This window comes from Mandrillus leucophaeus, unplaced genomic scaffold (genome assembly GCF_000951045.1).
Source record: "Mandrillus leucophaeus isolate KB7577 unplaced genomic scaffold, Mleu.le_1.0 Scaffold140, whole genome shotgun sequence".
NCBI lineage: Eukaryota > Metazoa > Chordata > Mammalia > Primates > Cercopithecidae > Mandrillus > Mandrillus leucophaeus.
The window spans coordinates 1,362,328-1,385,145 of record NW_012101366.1 but is presented as its reverse complement, the minus strand read 5'-3'; the positions used below and the strand labels follow the sequence as shown (position 1 = coordinate 1,385,145).

General features: G+C 34.9%; 1 protein-coding gene across 6 annotated transcripts in view; it reads right to left on the bottom strand.

Moving 5' to 3' along the window:
• HDAC9 (histone deacetylase 9) overlaps nucleotides 1-22,818 on the bottom strand; it is a 927,644-nt gene that overhangs the window by 493,364 nt on the left and 411,462 nt on the right. For 2 of the 6 annotated variants that reach the window (XM_011973894.1, XM_011973899.1), the window contains exons 1-2: nucleotides 11,163-11,271; nucleotides 10,693-10,755 (exon numbers count right to left, since the gene is read on the bottom strand). In XM_011973894.1, coding sequence (XP_011829284.1) covers nucleotides 10,693-10,714 — 22 coding nt within the window. In that variant the 5' untranslated portion in view covers nucleotides 10,715-10,755; nucleotides 11,163-11,271. Of the gene's footprint in view, nucleotides 1-10,692; nucleotides 10,799-10,993; nucleotides 11,663-22,818 lie in introns of those variants that run through there. The other 4 variants (XM_011973895.1, XM_011973893.1, XM_011973898.1 and 1 more) reach the window with 3 other exon arrangements.

The following is a 22,818-nucleotide window of genomic DNA, read 5'->3' as shown; positions in this document are numbered from 1 at the left end:
TATATATATATTTATATATATATATATTACACACACACATATTTAATAATAGTATCATTCTTATGAAGTGAAAAAAGAAAACAGGATGTGTGTGTAATGCCATATTTACTAGAAGGGTCAACAGCCCCAAGGAGCTCTGTTTATGAGCAATATTAACACCAAACAGAGAGCTTAGCAATGTCTGTTTCTAAAAATAAACCCTGTGTGTCTCTTGTTGTCATCATCAACCAGAGTCCTGTGTGCTCTGAGACAGCATCAAGGCCGCCTCTTTGCCTTTCCATAAGCATTATACATCATTACCCAGAGCGCTCCCTTTTCTCTCAAGGTGGCAGAGATAAAAAGAATTCTGCAATCACCCTAAGCACACATTTAAACAACATTATTGCCCCTTAAGCAGACAGTTATCATGTTATTTTGGCATCAGGAAGGAATCTGTGGTTTCACTTGAATGTTATTCTTCTTTATTTAAACTACTAGAAATAACCCAAAAATGACAGAATGCTCTTTCTATAAATAATCATTCCAGTGTAGAGTTATATTAGGAGGTAACTCATATGGCATGATAACGCCTAACAAGCTAATCTTAGACCTGCAATGCCATAAGATAGAAATACCGAGGCTAAGAATAACTGACCCAAAGGAGTCAGGCTGCTAAAGAGAGGCACAGACATGTGGACATCTGCAGGTTTTAATGCATTTAATGATCTTCTGAAAGCTTCTTTCCCCTAGGAAGGCAATAAATTATGTCAATCATTAACGTGATAATCAATAATGCTTTTACAATGTATTGATTCCTGAAGATGGCTCAAGATTCTCATAGCAAATAAGATTATAAAAATTACATGTTGGAAAGCAAAGAGTGGGCTTTTGCATAACTGGATTAATAGGTAATTACTGGATTTTATGCTTAACCCACCTACAGAACATATAATATGCATCCAATAAAGTAAAATATAACTCAAGATAAAATAAAATGTAGTATCATGATAATACATATAAACACAGCCATCTAGTTTTCACCTAAAATGTCCAAACTGGACCCAAATTGGACAGATATGTACTCAAAATAAGCAGAAACTGAATTTTGTTAGCTAGATCTTTATTTTGGCTAGAGAATTTCACATTGCAAGTTAAATTAGGATTTGAGTGGTGATACAGGCTTTATTACCATTACATTTGAAGGTAAATACCAAGGTGAGCATAATTCAAACCTTTTGGTCAAAATAAATGAACCCCATAGTGCTAACATTTCAAAAAATTACTTTCTCCTGCCAAAATACATTAATAATAATTTGCTATTTTGAAGCCGGGCTAACTTTACCCTCATGATCTGTGTATCATGAACGCTGGTAAACAGGTGCCAAATGCATCAGGAATGCTGCTTCTGTCCAGAGCATCTGCTCCAAGGAAAGGAGCACTCTCATAGAAGCTTGGTTTCCTTAAGCTCCTCTCAGCACTGGATAGTGCTAACTTCCTCGAATTTAATTATCTAGCACTGAGAACATGAAGTAAGGATCTTCCAGAAAAACTTTCAACATAGTTGCCTGTTTGTGCCTTAAATCTCCCAGGATTAAGAAGTCTGCCTAGATATTTGTTTATACATACACAAATGTGTCCACATTTTTAGTACCAAGCAGAATTATCCTGTGCTAAATATTTTTTGAGAAAAAGTGGCAGGCTTTTAAACACGACCCTGCCATTTCCTACCTATAGTAACCATCAGTAAATTTATTCTCTCTCTGAATATACTTCCTCAACGGTAAAATACTAATACTGCTGCAACAACTACTGCATTATTAAACTGTGGTAAGGATTAAATGATAAAGTGATACACAGAGAAACTTTTGAAACATTAGCCATTGTGTCAATAAAAAGAATGACATAAAAATTTTTGAAAAAATATGCTTACAATCACAGACCTCTAAAATTGGAACTAGGCCGGGCGCAGTGGCTCATGCCTGTAAACCCAGCAGTTTGGGACGCCAAGGCAGGCAGATCACTTGAGGTCAGGAGTTCGAGGCCAGCCTGGCCAATATGGCGAAACCCCATCTTTACTAAAAATACAAAAATTAACCAGGCATGGTGGCACATGCCTGTAATCCCAGCTACTCGGGAGGCTGAGGCAGGAGAATCACTTGAACCAGAAGGTGGAGGTGGCAGTGAGCCAAGATCATACCACTGCACTCCCGCCTGGATGACAGAGTGAGACTCTGTCTCAAAAAACAAAACAAAATAAAATAAAATTGGAACTAAGCAACTAGAAGAAGAGTATGACAGATTAAAAAAAAAGGTGGTGATAACTTTCTTTCTAACTTAAAATGAATAGTTTCTAATGTAAAAATCATGTACTTAAAATACACCCTTGAATTTTGATTATGAGCAGATTTCAAAAGCATCATCAAGAATAAAATTAATTCAGCGCTTAACTCAACAAGAGCTTTTTCTCATTCACCCTACATGGGGTTCCCTGAAAACTTTCTGGGTAAACACGTTTTTACTAAAGCAAGAACTCCCAAGCTATGATGTCATTTAATGAAAACTCAGTGAAATTTACTTATTTTTTGTTTTCTGGATTTTGGCCAGCCGGGGGGGGTATTTTTTTAAATTTATTTTTATTTTATTTTTTTATATTTTGTTTTTAACATCAAGTTTCAGTTTTTGAAACAACTTCATAACATTCTCATTTGAACCCAGTTTGGAAATGTCGTGCCTCAGACATTCACCAAACTATACCTCAAGCCAATTGAAAATAACATCCACATGGCTGCAACTGGGTCAATAATGAACATACATTATGAATTTAAAAGTTTCTGATACAAGTGGTGAACCATAAGGAGAAGCAGGAAAATAAAGTTGTGGGTATTTCCAACCTTATCAGCATGCAAAAAGTTTAATCATAAGCAAATGACTAGTTACAGTCTGTGGTTCGGTAAATTTCTTTCTTCCTTAAAAGTGGTTTTCATTGGATTTAATTAATGGGTATTTAAGAAACACTATACACAAAAAGCCCATCACTTATTTTACTATGGAAAAGTTAACATTATGATAATGAATGGAAAATATATTCTTATAAAATACAAGAAGTACTTATTCTTATATTCATGAATCATAGCAACTTAGAGTAAACCTAAACATAATGTTCTCTGATAACACTTGAAAGTGTAGGTCGTTTAGTATTGTGAAAAATGTTTAAATTAAATTTGTTTTGTGCAACTGACTTAATTGAAGAAGAATGGAGCTAGGAACACCAGGCATTTCCTCTTTCTTTGCTTCCTTATTGCCAAATTACTGGGAACAGAAAAGGGGAAAACTGCTAACAGGAAGAGCACCGCATATTCCAAGCTAACCACTCACTTCGGCTTCCTTTCAGAAACAGGGGGGACCATGGCATACTGATTTGAGGCAGAGGCCAACATAGTTTTGAATTTCTTCTTGAAAGCTTGTTTTCTAAAGTCATTTGCATGAGCTTTTATTTCAATTAAATTATTTTCAAAGCATTCAAATTCAGAAAAAAATGTTAAAATGTAGTTATCATTCCATATTGTAAAAATTGTTCCTGATTCTTAAAATGTAATATCTATGACAACCTACTGGCAAAGACATTCTGAGTATTTTTAAGATAATCCTCCTTTCATATAGTGAAAACAATTCATATATTATTATATTTCTCAAAAAATGTTTTGTGTGCTTCAAAGCCAACAAGGAATACTCTATTCAAGTTTATAACAAATGCTTGTAAGGCATGAGGCCACAATGTTGACTCTCCTTTCTTCAGAAAATATGATTACTCGCTTAGAGAGATCCAGTTTCTTCCACAATTACTTCAGTCTCTTTATTAGGGGGCTTCTTCTAACGATAGACAATACTAAGAAAGGCAATGTATTCAATATTAATAAAAAAACTTATATTCAATACTAGTAAAAAATACTTACATTAGTATTTAAACAGATATATTATCTTCATGAAAAGAAAGTCAACACCTATAGTTCAATTGAAAGAGAAATTATAAACATAGTCCATTTACTTTATTATATTTGTGGAAACTAAGAAGTAAATAAAATTGCAAAGAATAAACTTCTAATCATCAATATACACGTTGTAGCAAATACTGCTAGTGCCTAGCTAACATCTATTCCTTCTGCTTTTTTGTTCTTCCCAACAGAAACTTGAGCAGGTTTAGGTATCCCGCCTTTCCAGCTCAGTCATGGGTCCTACTTCTCTCAAAAACAAGTGAAAGAATAGGCAGGTGATGCTCTTCTGGTCAATATAGTATAAAGGATGATTTGCTGGAGAAGTCTGGGTAAGATTTCTTTCCTTTAAAAGAGACGCCAAGACAGCAGTTTCCCGTCTTTGTCTCTGGAATTTGTCGTGCATAAATAACATGATGCTTAAAACTGCTATGAGTCAACTTGTGACCACTGGAGGATCCAACCTTTGTCTCTGCAATTTGTCATGCATAAATATATATGATGCTTGGAACTGCTACAAGTCAGTTTGTGACCACTGGAGGATCCAATCTTAGGATCACACCAACCAAGGCTAAGACCAGCAGAGTGGAACTATATGAAGGACCTGAATGCTGCTGCCATTTTTGACTACCTAGTGCTGCCTAACCACCCAACTACTTTATTACATGATAAATGTCCTACTTGTCTGTCATTTTGACTAGAGTCTTCTTTTATTTGCAGGAGAAAACAACTTAACTAATATACCTACTACTTACGATTAATCACTGTTAGTATTTTGACATAGTAGCTTTGTGTGGGGCTGTGTAAGAAACACTTCTCATAGAATACATGCCTATTATAAAATTTCATGCACTGTAAAGAGGAATGATGCTAAAAGAAAAAGCCTCTCCTCTTCACCAAACACAGCACAGCATCTTTCCTAATTTCTTTCTATCTTTATAAGAATTCTTCAGGAGATGGATGGATAGATTTAAAAAATTATAAGAATAAGAACATATCACTGATGTTACATTTATTTTTAAAAATTGAAATTAAACTTAACTGAATTTACATTTAAATTTAACTGAATTAAGCAGATTTAAAACTGCAGTTGAAGGAACTATAAATGTACTAAATACTTCCTTAACATAAGAGATACTATTTCCAAAAAGACCTCTTTAAGGTTAAATAAACTATTTTTAAAAATCAGTGCTTTGAATCTTTTTTGTGTGTGTTTCTATTTTAAGCAGCAGGGAGTCTGCCCCTACTCAGAAAGGAAGGATATTAGCATTTCTCACATCCTTCCATCTCACCTCTCTCCAACACCTCACACTGGTCAGCTTTATTAATATTTTTACATTCCCCTACTTTATAATATCTGCTTTCTGCCCTATAAACACAATCCAATAGTTGTTTAAATGCATTCAGTGCTCCCTCATTACTTTGATAATGTTTTCTCTACTTCTGATTTTAGTTTTTTGTTTGTTTTAAGTTCATCTCTTCACTGTGTGGCTTTCACTGTCAAGCAGCCTCTTTCATGTTTGAGAACTTCTACCTTGTCTAATTATTTTCTTTATATTTTAAAAACATCCAAGTGTCACATTGGGTTGAACTTCTTGTAGAACTTTTGAGACTTTTTTCTTCATTGTCTTCCGATGTTGTTCGTGGCATACATATGATAAGCCTTCTGAGTCTCTTCTTCCCCACCCTCCCACTGCACAGGCTCCACTATACCTAGCAGAGGTCCTGAGGAATTATTTACAATTTACCATTTGCTAGCCCAATTAGGATATGAGTCTGTTGAGCACTTGAATCCAGTTTTTTAAAAGATGGAGAGGTCTTTTAATGTGCAGATTTGCTTTCTTCTTTTGTAGTGAAATCACTTTTCTTCATTTGTGCAAAATTATCTTCTGTTTCATTGTTTTGGAATATCAACTTCTAGGACACAATCTTCTTGTTAGATTATCTTTGTCTTCCAAATTTACAGACTTTTCTCTAATTGCATTAACCCAGTTTCCTTTTTCATTCACTCTGATTTTTTTCCAACCTTTCATCTTTACGTGTAAAGATTTTTACCAGGGCCTATTCTGTTTTCTCCCATTTCTAATGAATATTTTTTCTATAATTATTACGATTTTCCATTCTTAAATCATTTCCTGAGATCTATATCTCCCTTCTTATCTCATTCTCTTGTTTTATCATCTCATCTTTAAGCTTTTCTTTTTTAAAATTCATGTTTTTATTAAGGTGCTCTTTGTGGGAAGCAATACTAAGACATCTAATTCCATGGGTTCAATGAGTTGATGTTTTTTCTTGGTAGAATCTCTAAGGTTAGTTGGTGAAAGGTACGTCATTCTAAAGAGCTAAGGATCGATCATTCTCCCAATTTAGTATGCTGTGCTGAAGCCTTCATTTCTACTATTTCTCAGTCACAAGAGAAAACATGAACCACCCAAAACGGTGAGGATACCCACTCAGTTTTCTTCTCTTCAGATTTGGGAATCTTAGTGAGAATTCTCAGGAATTGGTCAACTTTCCAGTAAAATTCTAAGACAGCCCAGGAGACAGGTCTCTCCGTTATGATCAAAGAACCTCCGCATCCATTTTTTCCTTGGCTGTTAGCCTCTGAGGTATGTTGTGTTAGGTTATATCATTTTCTTTGCTCAGTTACTGTTGAATATATTGGGTGACAGGGGTGGAAGGAGTGTTTGTTGGCCGACATGCTATTTTGGGCTCACTTCATTATTTATCAGTAGTGGGAAATTATGAGGCACATTTAAAAATCGCTCATCTCCAAAATTAAAATCATCATTTAGAATATTTTTTGAATTCAGAATTTGGATTTATTTCAGTCTTCTAAGGGGTTTTATTGGACTTTCTTACTTAATGGACATAACCATAATTATGCCTTCTGTGTCATCCTTAGAAATATAAAATACTCATTCTTGCCTCCATTCTCAATGAGCCTATTTATAATTATATTTGATTGATACCTATCATCTATCTCAATTGATAACAGACTTGCAAGTGAAGATAACCTGAGTTAGAGAATGGCAAAACAGTAATTATGGGGAATACCAGAAGTGATTCTTGACATGACAGGAACATTTCACAGACTTACATTTTCATAATTAGATTCTGCTTTTCAAGTAGACATAAGTGACGTGACTACTGAATCTAAAATGTTCCCTTCCCCTCAACACCACACACTAAGGAACAAAAGGATTCAAAAATGGGTAAAGACATATAAAAGAATTTCAGGATTTTGATTTAAATGTTTTTCTTTTATACCCTAAAATAAGAATAGATGGCCAAAATATGAGCTTTCCTTATTGTAAATATAACTTACATTACTTCTGTAAGCTCTAGGAAATTCCTTCATAATAATTGTTCCAATATTGTCTGGATAGCTCTGCTGCCCAATGTGTTAAGCTACATGCCTGGCAATGGGAGAACACCCCTAATCTTGCCAGCTCCTGCGGAGTGACCTGAGTCAATATTTGTACATGCTTCAGTTTCTGCCACAGTTATCACTTACACTGGCCCACACAAGCCACAAAAGTAGGGATGCACTTGACAAACTGTGTCACTCATACTGAATTCTAAGATTTAATATTATAGAATTTTAAACTAAAATATATTAGTACAATATTATAGAACATGGTTCTACCAAACATGTTCAGTCTGGCTGAGTCAATGTCAGAAAAACATACAACAATAAAAAAACACTTGTCTTCCAATAGTATATAAAGAGCTCTGAACAAAAACCATCTATATTAGTGCATAATATCCAATATAACTAGAACAACAAATGCGAACTCTAAAGCAATTGCTAAAGAGATTACATGACAGAACCAACGTTTTAAAAATAATCTCAAGAAATCTGCCATTGGGGTTCACTGTTCAATCACATACTGTGCAACTTCTTTGCCTTTATTACATAATGAGACATTTCACAGAGCACACACACACACACCCCCCACTCTTACCTGTAGTCATAATCTGCATAGGAAAGATCTCAACTCTTATCAAACCAAGATAACAAAAGAAATCGTTGATTTACAAGATAACCAAGGCAAACTGATTATCAAAACAAACGATCACTTCCCCCATGTGACCTACAATGTAACTCATCTGGCTTGTTCAGCTGGATAATCTAGAACATGGCATTGAAAATCAGGATCCTAGGTTCATTCACTAAAAACAACAATTATAATAGTGAGTATATGTTTTAAATATATATTGATATATTTGAACCTCACAAGAATGCTAAGAGGCAAGCAGGAGGACATCATTATTCATCCGTTTGAAGATGAGTAAAAAATCAGTACACAATTGGCTAGCAGTGGAGCTCATGCTAGAATACAGAGTGTTTGACTCCTTGAACAGTGCTCTCTCCACTCCTCTGCACTGCTACCAGGCATCCTGTCTCTCTTTCAAGTCTAAAGACTCTGCTTCTAAGCCTATGAATCACATCCAGACCACTGGTCCAAAAGGGAGCTGAACAAGATTTGTAGTTAAATTAAGACAAACACACCCCTAATTTAGCAGTTAAAGGACAAACCCTACTGATAGTAGTTCACCAGCATCACCATCCGTTCCCTAGCCCTACAGCAGTGGATCGCAGTTTGCTGAAGGTTAAAATAGGTGGGGAGATTTTTAAAACCTCAATCCCCACGCTGTTCCCCACACCAATTAAATCAGACATTCTGGGAGTGGAATCTAGGTATCATATTTTGTAAAGTGCTTCTGGTGAGTACAACTTTGAGAGCCAGTGCCTCACAGGAAGTATACAATAAAGACTAGGTAAACTAAATTTAAGAACACATATGAAATATATGGCATGGTAGGAATATGGCACGGTAGGAAGGGTACAATTGTTTTTATGGTTCAAATTTTAAAAATAAATAGAACTTAGTGATTATGTATTTATACCAGACAGGTTTTGGGAGTCGAGGTTAACCTACATTACCTTTCATTTAATAGCTAGCTGGTGCTTAAACGTTGCTTCTCGTAGAACTGGCAAAAGCATGGACAGCCTGAAGCACTTCCCTGTCTGAAAATCTTGTTGCTTTGTACACAAACCATTAAATGCTAGGAAAATAACAATCTCTACTGAAATGGGTGTAAAGTTGTATGTGATTATCAAAGATGTGGAGAAAAAAGCAAAGCTTGCAAACACCTGTAGCCAGCCTTAGCGTCAGCAGACACTTGCTACTTGGAAGGCATGTATGTTTCTACTACATGAAAAAAATATCGAACTTGTAACACAGAAGTGAGGACTAAAAGGATAAAGCATAGTGCTGACAAGATTTCTAAACTAGTTATTTTCAAAGAGTTCATCCATATTTTTAAAAATAAAATGCTAAGTTAAATGACTAGTCCCATTAGAGATACACCTGTTAAACCCTCCTAGAGCCCTTGTCAGTTTTGCAGCTATAAGAATAAACTGTACCGAAATTCTGGTAGGTTTGCTTTTGTTAAGCAGGCACTATTCATTAACATAACTCCTGTCACTTAAGTGTATAAATACCGAATTGTGCAAAAGTGATATTTTATTCTGATTCCATGAAAAGATGGGGTCAACAGAAGGATCTTAAAATCATAATAACTAACCAAGGTTTAAAGAAAACTAGCTTTAAACATAGATCCGCATATGGGGAAGGTATATTAACACCAAAACAGACATCATGCCAACCTGTGGAATATTTCTTTCACACCTAGCTCTACAAAGTAAACACTGCTTTATGTGGCATTCTTATCATGGAAATCTAGGCGGTGATCTATAATTACGATTAAGCCCACATGGGAGGTGGGATCTGAGTGGGAACTTTAAGCCAATTTTAGGTTGAATCATTCAGAAGAGGACAGAAACAAAGAGTTCCTAAAGCTTTAGGAAATTGCCATAGGAAATAAATAAGAAAGGCAATAATTACAAGTAAGCGATATTGCCTGGAGAGTATGTTCATTTAGTAAGTATAAATTGACAAGGCTGACAATCTCCATCTCCCACCAGCTCATCTCCCTGAGAAACTAGAAATTAGAATCTGTTCCTATTATCCTTTAAAATGCTGCACCTGCTTTTAACACATTTACATGTGTGTTATGCCATCACATCTGCCTGACAATGCTAGACTTCCCACATGTTTTTGAAGAAAATTAAAATAAGCATCTGCTAATAACAATTTTATTTCATCCTAAACAGTTTCATTTGGGGCTGATGAGAAAAAGCCACATAATGGAAAGAAGAAAACTACCTTTATAACTCTGTAGCAAACACATTTTAGAAGGTAGGTCTATAAATAGATATGCTTCTGTAGGCACACAGTAAATATAAAATCGTCAGGCTAGCGGGGCTCCAATTTAAACTGAAGCCCCAAAATCAACTTACCTGATTTTTAAAGTCCTATTAGAATAGGCTTACAATCAGTACAGATCTCCTTTTTCTAGTTGCATAGTAAAGGCAAAACACCCCCAACTACATTTTACTTATCTCGGTCTCATCTTTCATCAGAAGCAATAGTTTGCAATTTCATTCAGAAGCTGCTGTCCCTAAGCAGACTGAATATGCACAGAAACAGTAATGGAAGGGATCTAAGTTAAACCCTACAGACGCACCAAGAAAATAGCAACATCAACATGAAAAAGCAGCAATTTCCTTAAGAGAGGTGCTTTTCTTAGCTGCATTTCCCAAGCCAGCCCCTTTTCAAACCTAAATCGTCTCAGTTATGAAAGAGGATCTTACCTGAGCTGATCATACTGTGCATTCTTTGCTGAGCCAAGAGCTGCTCTCGTCCAGCCACCCCATCTGAGGAAAAACAGGAGTCACTCTCGTAAATTGTCTGCAGCATATTCCAGTCACTCTTACTTCAGCTACATGAAACATTCATCACTGCTCAGTGCACCGGCCCCAGGAGCTACCCTTGCTGGCTCTCCCTCCTCCCTGAGGAGAAGCAGCAGAGGATCAACTTCAACAATGATTTCCTTTCTGCTCAAATGGGCATCCACTTTTAAAAAGACCTGGACACTTTTCCCATGTTACCAACCTGTGTGCAAAGCAGAAAGGACAGAGTGGATGCTACAGCTCTCTGGAGTTTAGGTTATCCCGGAAACTACAAGCAGGTGGGAAACAGGAACGTGCTTCGGGGTTATTTCTTTGTCAGAATAAGTAGAAAATTATTAAGTCTACCCACGAGAAAAAGAAACCAATTAAACCTGGCTTAGAGTTCTTCAGGCTGCTAGGGTTTTGTTGCAAAAACCCTCAGTCCTGCAAGTGGCTCCAGCCGGTGCCCTTCTCCTATCTGTGTCTGTGCCTCTCTTCCCCCTTTCTCAGTCTCTCTCAGCTCAAGTTGGCTAAAGCTAGTGATAATCCATTTGCATATGAATCAACAACAGCATGGCCCACAGGCACAGAAATAGAACAATGGTCGGCCTGAGCCAAAAATAGGTCAAGCATGGCCGAGTGATTGGAGCCTGCATTAATGCATTTAAAAATACCCCAGCAAACCCAGCTGTCCAGCCTCTATCTTTCAAACCATAATTCTCTATTGCAGGGCCTTAAAAGCAATTAACTCTTTCCTCCCTCGAAGCTTGCTTTACACACTGTGTTTCCATACTGGCGATTTGCTTCCAAAGAAAGGAAGGCAAGAAAAAAAATTAAGAATCATAATTCTAAGAGGGCAAATGCACATACATTTCATTTCATTTTATTTTTGTAGTATGTGTTTTTGGAAGAGAGAGGAGAGAAGTGCAGAGCTCTGTATTGGTTCTAAAATAATACTGGAAGCTTTTGCTCATAATGTGGTTTCTGCCTCACCCACGCACAGCAATCCTGGTGTTCTATTTTTGTTGCCTGTTTCTCAGGCTACACTGCAGTTGGCTGTAGCACTAGAAGCTTTTCTGCCTTCTAGTTTCAGGACTAACAGGAGATTTAGTAGAGGTAGTTTTGGAAAACAAGCACACCCCAGAATAAAATTTGTATGAAGGACAGGCTTGATTTTTTACTTGCTATTGATGCAAGACAATTGTCCATTTCACAAATCCTATTGTATCTTAGTACCACCTATGAATTTTATTGCATCCATCCAGTTAGTACTATATCTACAAACAAAACAAAACACAAAACACAAAACCATGGCTTATATGTGAAAATTTCCCCTCAGCTTCTCAGGCTAAATTCAATTTGCTTGCAAAAGGAAAAGAAAGTACTCTGATTTCTTTTGGATACAGAATTTCTGAGCATACGCACCTGTTGATGGATAAACCAATATGGTTAGTACCCAACTATGACTGTTCTGCGTTCAACTATACATTGGTTGCCTGAAATATGGGCCTCCTAACTTTTCTGTAGAAATAGCATTTATGATAGTCAGTAGATTACTAGACACATTGTGGCATTCAGCTATACAGTACAGTAGATAGTATCAGAGTTTTATAGTCTCTGGTGCACATTTATATCATTTCTATATAAGAGATAAATTTTACATTCCAAAGAGGGATCCTAGCATCTTGTCACTTCCAAGAGCAAACCCAAAAGTGATAATCTACTAGTCATGGAAGCTCTTTTCTCTTTTCTAAACTAAATCAGCAAGGAAAATGTAATTCTAAGGCATCAGAAGCAACAGGGAAAGAGAGGAAAAAGCAGATTATTTCAAGATTCTCAGAATAATCCGATGGAAGAGGGATCTTAGTCAATTCCAGAGTATGAAGTCAGAGGGGGCAAACAAGGGGACACAGAGTTTTGACGAAAGGAAAGAAATAAGCATGTTAAATCATTCATCAAATAAGGCACTGCTGATTTCCTTTTCTTTCACAGATTAATTTCTACTGAATACTTCTTGAAAAATTGTATTTGGATATATAAGTTACAATTTTTAAAAAATATATATTCCAAACTTCAGTTGATTTAAGCTACACAACAAAATCTTATGTTCCTGTCAGTGGAAAATAAACAGCCAACCAAAAACAATGATCTGATTCCATCTGATATTACAAATAAACTTTTGGTTTCTAAATTTACGTGTAAAATTCAAAGGATAGAAACAGTGTGGACCTAACAATTTTCTTTCAGGATGATGTATTGAAGTAGTGACTATCATCACATTTTAGACCCGGGAGGAAGTTTAGAGAGTCAATTGTAGTTTTCAAACTCTGCCTCATGACATAGAATACCTGGAGTTGCCTAAGTTTCCTCAAAAAAAGGTTCTCCGTGGAACCAGGGTGGTTCCGCTTTTCCCTGTTTACATTTGGAGATTTTAAGATTTCTTTTGAAGAACTTTTTTTTTTTTTTATTCTACAAAACATTTATTTAAAGAACACTTTTTAAATTGAGGTATATTTGACAAATCAAGACTCTTTATATTTCAGGTGTACGATTTGATGATTTGATATACCTATACCTTGTGAAATAATTACCATAATCAAGCTATAAATCCATCAACTCAGCTAGTTACCACTTTTTTTTTGTGGTGAGATCAGAACAAGAACTTATTATATTAAGAAAAACAATAACTGAAATTTACTCATGAGGAAACTAAGGAGACTTGATTACAAAAGAACTCACTATTGGAGTCAGGTTTTAAAGAGAGTTGCTTAAGGAAATACAGGTAATTAATAACTAACCATATAAGTTTAGCATTTGTATTATCCAGTCTCACCATCTTGTCCCTTAACAACATGATACAAATCATTATCTGAGATATTCCAAATAAAATTTAATATGATCTACTCATGAAAAATGGGCCCACTGTCTGTTTCAGAGTGATTTTTAACAGAATACAAAAATTTATGATGAACATATAAAAGGGATAACAAAATCACAATAGTGATATAATATACCTATGCATCTTTTGTCTTTTTAAGTTTAAATTACACCTTCAAACCACAATTGCTTAAAAAAAAGAAAAAGATCTCTCAGCTTTCATAATAATGAATAAGAAACAGAATACAACTCCAGAAAACTGAGTTCATAATTATCCTAGTTATTAAAGGTTCCAGGATAGGGCATTCCACACAAAATACTGCAAATAATGTGTCTTCTTCATTTTGACTATTATTTAACATGGTTTATTTACATTTCATCCCTGCATTCTTGCAGTATGTTTTTCCATCAGCAATCTTCTCTTTTATTTAACTCTTGATAATGAAAAAATATTTTAGAGTGAAAAGACATTGGATACTTACAGAAAACCCACTTGTTTCTGAGAAGAAAAATAAGTATCATCAAAACAACCATCAACTATATTGATTACTACATTTCCATTATTAAGAATGTTGAGTTAATTCTTCTCACATCATCTCAGTAATGTTAGTAAAGAAATGTGACTCAGTTTCTTTTGGGGTATTTATAAAACTACATTTTACTAATTTTGGGGGAAAAGATACATGTTCTATTACAAGAACTATAACAAGCTAACACAAATGTCAGGCTAGGACAGATGGGTAGTTTAAAAAGTTTCAATGTAATAAATTCAAATTCAATTAAATAAGCATTTATTGGAAACTAATCCAAATATTATATTTTATATACATATAGGTCAAAGATAAAGGAATAAAAAATAACAAGGGCCAAAAACCCCAGGTTCTCAATTTAATAGTAAATGAGAGTGGGTATTAAATCCTAATGTAAAATGTTATTTCAAAGTTATCATAATCCCATTTCTTTTTATGCAGACATATAGGCCAAAAGAAGTATTAAAAAACCTGTATGTCACCAAAATATTTCCAGAAATATCCTCAGACCTCTAGCTCACAATGACCTTTTCTAAAATGGATTTAGATCATAATTCTGAAAGACACAATCCCACATGCAATAATCCCGAATGTTGAAATCTGAAAAGATACAAAATCCCTAAAGTCTAAATCCCTTAGGTCTAAAATCTCTCATGTCTACAATCCTGAAAATGACAATCTCGAAATATTAAAATCTCGAATATGAAATCTTGAAAGCTGAATTCTGAGAAAGGGATTAGTTTTTGGTCATATGCAGGATCATTACATCATGTTAGTTGCATCATGTTAGGCGGTTGTTGCAGTCTTTATTTGGAAATTAAGTATGATTAGGGAGATACTTACGGGAGCTAAGTTGACAAGGGGTTGACCTGTGGATTCAATTTTAGATATCACTGGATTAAATACTTAGAAACCTATTAAAGCATTTTTTTGGTGTGTCTGTAAGGGTGCTTCCAGATGACATTAGTGTGTGAGTTTGAGTGGATGAGGTGAAGAAGACCTGCCCTCAATGTTAGCAGGCACCATGCGATCCGCCGGGGGCCCATATAGAACACACAGGAGGGGAACTGGTTTCTCTGTGAGAACTAGGGCAGACTTCCCTTCCAATGCCTTGGACATCAGAAATTTGACTCCACCAGAAGTGCATTATAACAACGTTGACTTTGCATATAAGCATTGTCTCTGTGCCCAAACATGTTGAAATTTCTTCAATAAAGAAAGATTTTTTATGTCTGTGTTTGTGAAAGAAAATTTATCAGGATCTCGGTTCTTTGGGTAACTATATATGTGTTGGTGACCCACTGCATTTTTTGATCCATCTTGCCAAAAAGCTTAGCTTGTTCATCAGGATTTCAGATGACTACAGTTATATAAAGCTGGGTGCACACAATTATCAACCACAGTGATATGCATTTATACATTTCCATTTTTGACCTATTTCTTTATAAATACGGTTTGTCTGCATAACTGTTATACTGGAGTGACTGTTGCTAGTGTACCTGAGTGGTTTTGCTTGTAAAAATATGTGCTATTTTTCCTATTTTATTATGTACAGTGTATTGTTTTGTTTTTATTTTTCTCAAATAAACCCCCTTTTAAAATGTAAATAAATATAAAGAATGCTTTATTATTTTTTCCAGAATTATATTTTCATCCTTTGGGATTTCAACACAAGACATTATGGAGTTCAAGTTGTGTTTTTCTGGATTATAATACGCTTTCTTCTAAAATCAATCTCAGATGATAACTGGAAACAAGCAAGGGAGGTAGTGTAACCCAATTTATTCTACCACAATGATATATCCTCAGTTCATCTGTAATCAAGCAGAGACTTTTCATGTATTAACAAACCCTATGATTCTGGAATCTAAATGAAGTAAGATTTAAAACTTAATTACCTCAAATACTGAATTTGTGCTCTACAGTTGTCATGTGCTGCAAATTACTCACCAATAACTGGTGCTCCTCCACTCACTCACTCACTCATTCACTCACTCACTGATGTGACCTCTTCTCCCAACCTCACATTCCTCAAACTATCGTTACAGCAATAAAACTATGTGCATTTGCCTGCAGTCAGGGAGCTTGACTCTGTTAGACTTCCAAGGAATGGGATGGAGGGGAAAGTACAGTGTACTAATTTTTGTTCCTACTGAAGACCTTATTTACCGGAATTTTCTGTTTCTTAGAGGAACAGCATCAATTCTATGTGAATAAGGGATAGTCAATTAACAAGTGATTTCTCCCCACTTAGAAAGCCTAATTAGATAACAAATGGTCTTTCAAGGAAATCTTCCTCATCTGAGGGAAGATTTTACAGCAGGCAAAGGGTCTGAGAAATCACGCTGGCATTGAAATTTCAGGGAGACTGTTATATGTGAAAGCAAAACAAATCAACGACAACAAAAACTTTAGAATCATTGGCCTTGCAGTGATTCACAATAACTCTTCCCTTCAAATGGGATGTGTTGAGCCAAGATTTATTCTATTTTTAGAGGATTACAGAGGATCAAAATCACCTGGAAACTTGTTAGAGGTGCAATTTATTGGTCCCTACCCCAGAACCAAGTCAGAATCTCTGGAAGGAATCTGTATTTTAACCAGCCCTCCAAGTAATTCTGATACACAATAAAGTTTGAGAACCATAAGATGAGATCATCCTTTCAAAAGCAGGAATTACATAGCAAAAATATAAAAGAATAAAGTGTCTTTTGGTGTGATTTCAAATTAGCCAATATTTTTAGAAAACAATTTTTTAAATGAAAATAATTAGACTAGGTAAGGCTAGGTAAGAACAAGGCTATTAATATTCAGAGTATGAAAGACTAAGGTCGATTGTTCAGAAACGGATTCCCTAGCTTGCGAATGAGAGCAGCATTGTACTCTTAAGGTGATGGGCATATGTGCACAGCTTTTCCCTGCTCAGCCACTTTGTTCCACGTTCTATTTTTTCTGAGTGTTTTCCAGTTGCACATCAGCCCCTCTCTGCAGCGGTCAAGGCAGCCAGCACAGGAGGAGAAATCAATATGGCCCTGTGCAGTCGTGTAATTAGAGATAAGTAAAACTTAATGGTCTTTTGATAGAATCAAGAGTTTATTTTTTCTATGGAAGTGAGTTATTTCATATATTGAATATCAACTATTTCACAGCCACAGAGCAAGCCCTGAAGATACAAATGTATACAAGAATGACACAGGCTCTACTTTCATGGAATTTTCAGTTTTAGAAGCAATACAATCAAGGTGATTACTATACAGTTTGATAAGAAAGTCTGTAACTAAATTTTGTTCAAATCTTCCCTGAATTTCAATTTATAACCATGGATTCAAAATAATACATTTTTCAGGATTGTTATGAGGATGACAGAGAATTACATAATACCTGGCAAACAGGTATTCAATAAATACTAGCTATTATTACTATAACTGGTTACAAAAAATATCCTTCTATGGACCTTTAATTCATGATTATTAAAATGTTAAAGAGCTGTTACTCATCTATTTTTCAAAGAAACTGTAAAAATTCTAAAGAAAGTTATATAATCAATTAAATGTTGAATTATTTAATATATCAACATTATATATTAAATATATATTACTCAGAGCTATAAAAAGTTTCATGCATCAACTTGAAAAAATAGTCCATTTTGCTTTCTGCTGTATCACCAGAGCTTAGTCTGACACATACTATGTCACTCAATAAATATTTATACAACGAATAAATGATTCCTTCTTTAGATGAATGTATTAAATGACTACTGATCTTGAGTAAATCACAAATATACTATTCAACCTCTAATATTTCATTGTAGTTTCTTATTAGAATATTAATTTAATAACAAAAAAGAAACCATAATTAAAAGCTAAGTTTATAACTGAATAAAGAATCTCATTGAAAGCAAGTGCAGTTTAACTGCACTTTCACTTTTTGCATTTCCTTTGCCTTGTTGTTGGCCCACAACATAGACTAACCAGTGAAAAACCCTAGGCATCAGACTGTAGCAGAAATTATCTCAATGTGACCATCATTATCTAGTACAATTTGAATGAACAAAGTATTAAAATATCTTTCTTGTGAGGCATTTATAGCAGATATCAGCACTAAAAAATTAATATAAAAATGGATTTGTAACTCTGCTTTACAGTAATGAATTTAGTTTACCCTGCAGTCATGACAGAGCTTCCAGAAAACTCTGGTTATCAGCTGCATTGGCTAATGTCTTCATGCTCTATCTTTAACTCATGAATTTCACTGAATACACCATTTCCACTCAAAATTCTAGAAGAAATATATTACAGCTTCAGACCCAACTTTGCCTCCCTTCAAAGGTCACTTGAGAAACTTATAACACAATTTTTATACTTTGTATAAACAGTATTTCTGCGACCCTAAAACTAATGTTTCACATAAGAAAACTAGGCAACTTAACACCATTTTGCATCAGTATATGTACTACATATGCCTGAATGTATCAGTACACATCAACTAGGAATCCTTGCTTTTCCTTTAAGTGGCACGTAATGGTTCTTGCTGATAATGGAGCACTATTTTCTTTATTTAACAGTGTCTACTTTGAAATGCAAGTTAACACTGACTAACCCATCCTATGTTGACTAAGCTATGTACATACAAGGTGTTCACAGGATCAGAAACTTAATGGAAAACTCTGTTTCAAGAAAACAATATTTTTAGCTAGAGGGCTATGAAAGTAAAAAATTCTAGAAGTCCAGTTAAGAAGGATTAGCATTCTGATCTTTACTACTTGGTATGAATCAAAAGTTTATTTTATTCCACAAAATAAGTCTCCTTCTTATGTAGCTGCATATTTTATATTTATCAACTTGGAAATTCTGAACACCAAAAATTCTGTCATGTGTAGCATCTGAATATATACTACATTTGAGAGCTGTGATAAGACTAAGTTTCTATTGCTAACATAATTGTAGCAGATACCAAAAGTCAACTCAGAGCTTTTTACATCATTTCTTATTACAAAGGTCAAGTTGATATGTGCCATACCACACCATGACCTATAACCAAGTTAAATCAAGAGGATTTTAGAAAGCTTGCCACTGAAAATAGCAACAACTTTTGGTTAATGTTGCAATTCAATTCTGACTTCATAATTCAATCTAGTTGGGTGTGAACTATTGAATTTAAGGAATAGCAAGCACCTAAAACATATTTTACTTATGTTTCGACAGATTAAAAGTATTTATAGCAACAGCATATATCTAAATACAAACATTTACAACTGGCCGTATCACTCAGCTTATATCATACATCCTATGGTTATGGAATATTCTCTATTTCAGGAGTTCTCTTATTTCAGTGCCAAGAACAGAGGCAAACACACTCTAAGGCCTTTCAAGTTTTGACAACCACCTGACCTAGGAGTTTAACCCCTAACTTTCTTTTGCAAATATCATGCAACAGACACAATTCCTGGATATTACCCACACATATTTTTCATTCTTCCATGTCTCTGAACATGATGTTCTTGTATTCACTCTTTTTCATTTGGGAAATTCTTTTTCATTTTACCAATATATAATGTCCTTCTTTGTCCCTTATGATGTCTTTTGCCTCAAGATTACTACAACAGACTTTCTTTTTATTCACATTTGCCTGGTAGATATTTTTCTTTCCCTTTATTTTCAACCTTTCAATGCCTTTATTTTAGGCATCACTCTCTTTTATAAGCAGCCTACTTCTGTATTTTTTTCCTTGTATCCAATATAAAAGCCTCTGCATTTCGTAAGCTCACAGAAGGGAGATAGACACGCTTGCTGGTGCGCCATGTTCTCTGGAGCTAAAAGCAGCAAATCCTTTTCAACCTCCAAAACACTCCCCAAAGACGATCTCCTTGGCAAAGCCACATGTTGGTTGAATAGATACATATAAATCTACAGAAATGTAGATAAAACATTTCATAACTATACACTTCCATTCATACTTATTTTCACAAATAAATGTCAGGCACACAATCTTGACCATCTTCTGCATTATCACTCCCTATTCCACCTACCACCCTTCCCCATATCCAATATTTTTTCTGGTCAAAATTATAGCCATACATAAGTTTCATATTATCAATATAAAACATGGAGATTATACATTATATTATGCTTTATTTTCCTAGAATTAAACACAAGGAATTAGACATTCAAGAGTCCAGATAATTTACTTAAAACATTTCCATTTCTATACTGAAACTATTTTTACTGAAAACAATTTTAACAACTGTTTCTATGCTCCTAAGGGTCTCCCTGGTTCTGTCTAATGGCCATACTGGCTTCTATTACAGTTTTTCTGCAAAACACATTGATGAGACACTCTGAGAACATCAAAGCTCTAATAAAAAGAAGTTCCACCTTACATTCTCATCGAGTTGAAGGTCATCTTTTCAGTTTTAAAGAGATCCTACATGGTCTAAACCTTTTGAAGGAAGGGCCTTATGATCATATACTTTCTAGATCAGAGAGATATATTCTGGAAAATGTGGAAACTTTGGCTTCAGATATTAATTTAAATTTGATTCATGAGAATCATGGCATCTCTTTTTTATGAAACAGAACTATATAACTGGTATAGTTTGCCCTCAAGTTCATATGTTGGAAACTTAATTCCCAATGCAATGGCATTGAGAGGTGGGACCTTTAAGATGGATTAATGCCATTATCATGAATGGGTTTGTTATAAAAGCAAATCTAGCCATCTCTTGCTTTCTCATGCTCTCTTGCCCTTCTGCCTTCCACCATGGGATGATGAAATAAGAAGGCCTAACAAGATGCCCTTACCATGCTCTTGGATTTCCCAGCCTCCAGAACTGTAAATGAATTTCTTTTCTTTATAAATTGCCCAGTCTGTGGTATTCTGTTACAGCAACACAAAAGAGATGAAGACAATAACATTTCAAATAATGTGGCTTATTGTATGGATAAAAGGCCTGGACTGAGACAGAATTTGATTTGAATTTTGTGTCTGCCACTTACTATGCAGAGCTGTACAACTTGGATATGTTACTTAACCTTTCTGACTCACAATTCTCTCATGTTATAAATGGGGATATTAACATCTGCCTTTCAGTATAGCTTTAATATTTAGAAATAGTAAATATGAAGTTCCTGGCATTATGATAATAACATAATAGTACTCAACATACAGTAGTCATTATGATTATAATATAGTATTAATACATAAATTAAGGACTAAATGATTGAGGGACTACTTAGAATTCCATATTCTGAACTAAGATAATTGAGTTCTGTATTGCTGAACTAAGATCAGTTATAAACATTATAAAACAGAATATAAAATTCATTAGTCTGCTTTGTTTCTTAAAGAAAAAATAAATACATATAATAAATATATATAAATTAAATATGAAAACTTAGAATGGAAATTTTCATCATATGAATATCACTCTCCAGGTGCTAAACAAACCATTTATATTCAACGATTCAATGATTCCTAACTGCCAAATAAGATATGGAAATAATGAACAAGAAGGTGGTGGACTATGCTGGACTATTTGCTATATCCTTTTTGTAAAGCTAAATCTGACATTTTAATATGAGAAACAAAGCTTAATAACAACACTCACACGAAATACAGAGCCTTCATTAGGTATACTGAATTACGTCTGTGTTCGTCATATAATTCGAACCTAGGAATATCTTCAGTAAACAATGCGTTCCCCCCAGCTAATGTTTTCTCTCCAGATGGCAGGGACAGTCTATTTAAAAATCAATAAGCTAACATTAGTTATTTCACCTGAAGCTGTAACAATCTGTTTTTCGTAATGAAGCAGGGACTGCTGTCTTCTTATTTTGGCTATGTCTGAAGGAAATTCTCAATGGTACTTGCTTATAAGCAGAAGGGACCCTTTGGAACCCAAATTTAGTTATTTTAAATTCAAAACCCGAGTTGAACTAAAATTTTTTACGTTTTCCTTTTTTTTTTTTTTATAGGTGGGGTCTTGCGCTGTCATCCAGACTGCCATGCAATAGCACAATCATAGTTTACTAAAGCCTCAAACTCCTGGGCTCAAGCAGTCTTCTCATGTGATTTCAGAGTAGCTGAGACATAGCATGAATCACCATGCCTGGTTAATACTTTTTACTTATTTCTATTATGAATAATTATGTATTGACTTCAAAAATCAAGGCCTAGTTAAACGAAACTAAAATCTAGGAGCTAAATGGTTCTAAGGGCCAAATAATAGGGAATCCACAAACATAAGTTAATGCCATCCCCTTCAAAAGCTAGGAAGAAAACACTCAGCAGATGTAATATTCAAAAACTTCAGGCATTTGATTTCATTTAAAATATGCACTTCACTCAAAACATGCATATAGCATTACATGAACAAAAACACTTAAACCAATATGGGGGTTGAGAAATGAGAACCCATGACTATCAGGTTCTATGATAATGGGGCTACCTTTGTATTTCAATACCTATAGCCATTTACTTTTTTTTTTTTAATAGGATCTTGCTCTGTCGCCCAGGTGGAGTGCAGTAGTGTAATCATAGCTCACTGCAAACTCAACCTCCTAGGCTCAAGGGATCCTCTCGCCTCAATGGCTGGGACTACAGGCACACACAACCATGGCTGGCTAATTTTTTTTTTTTTTTT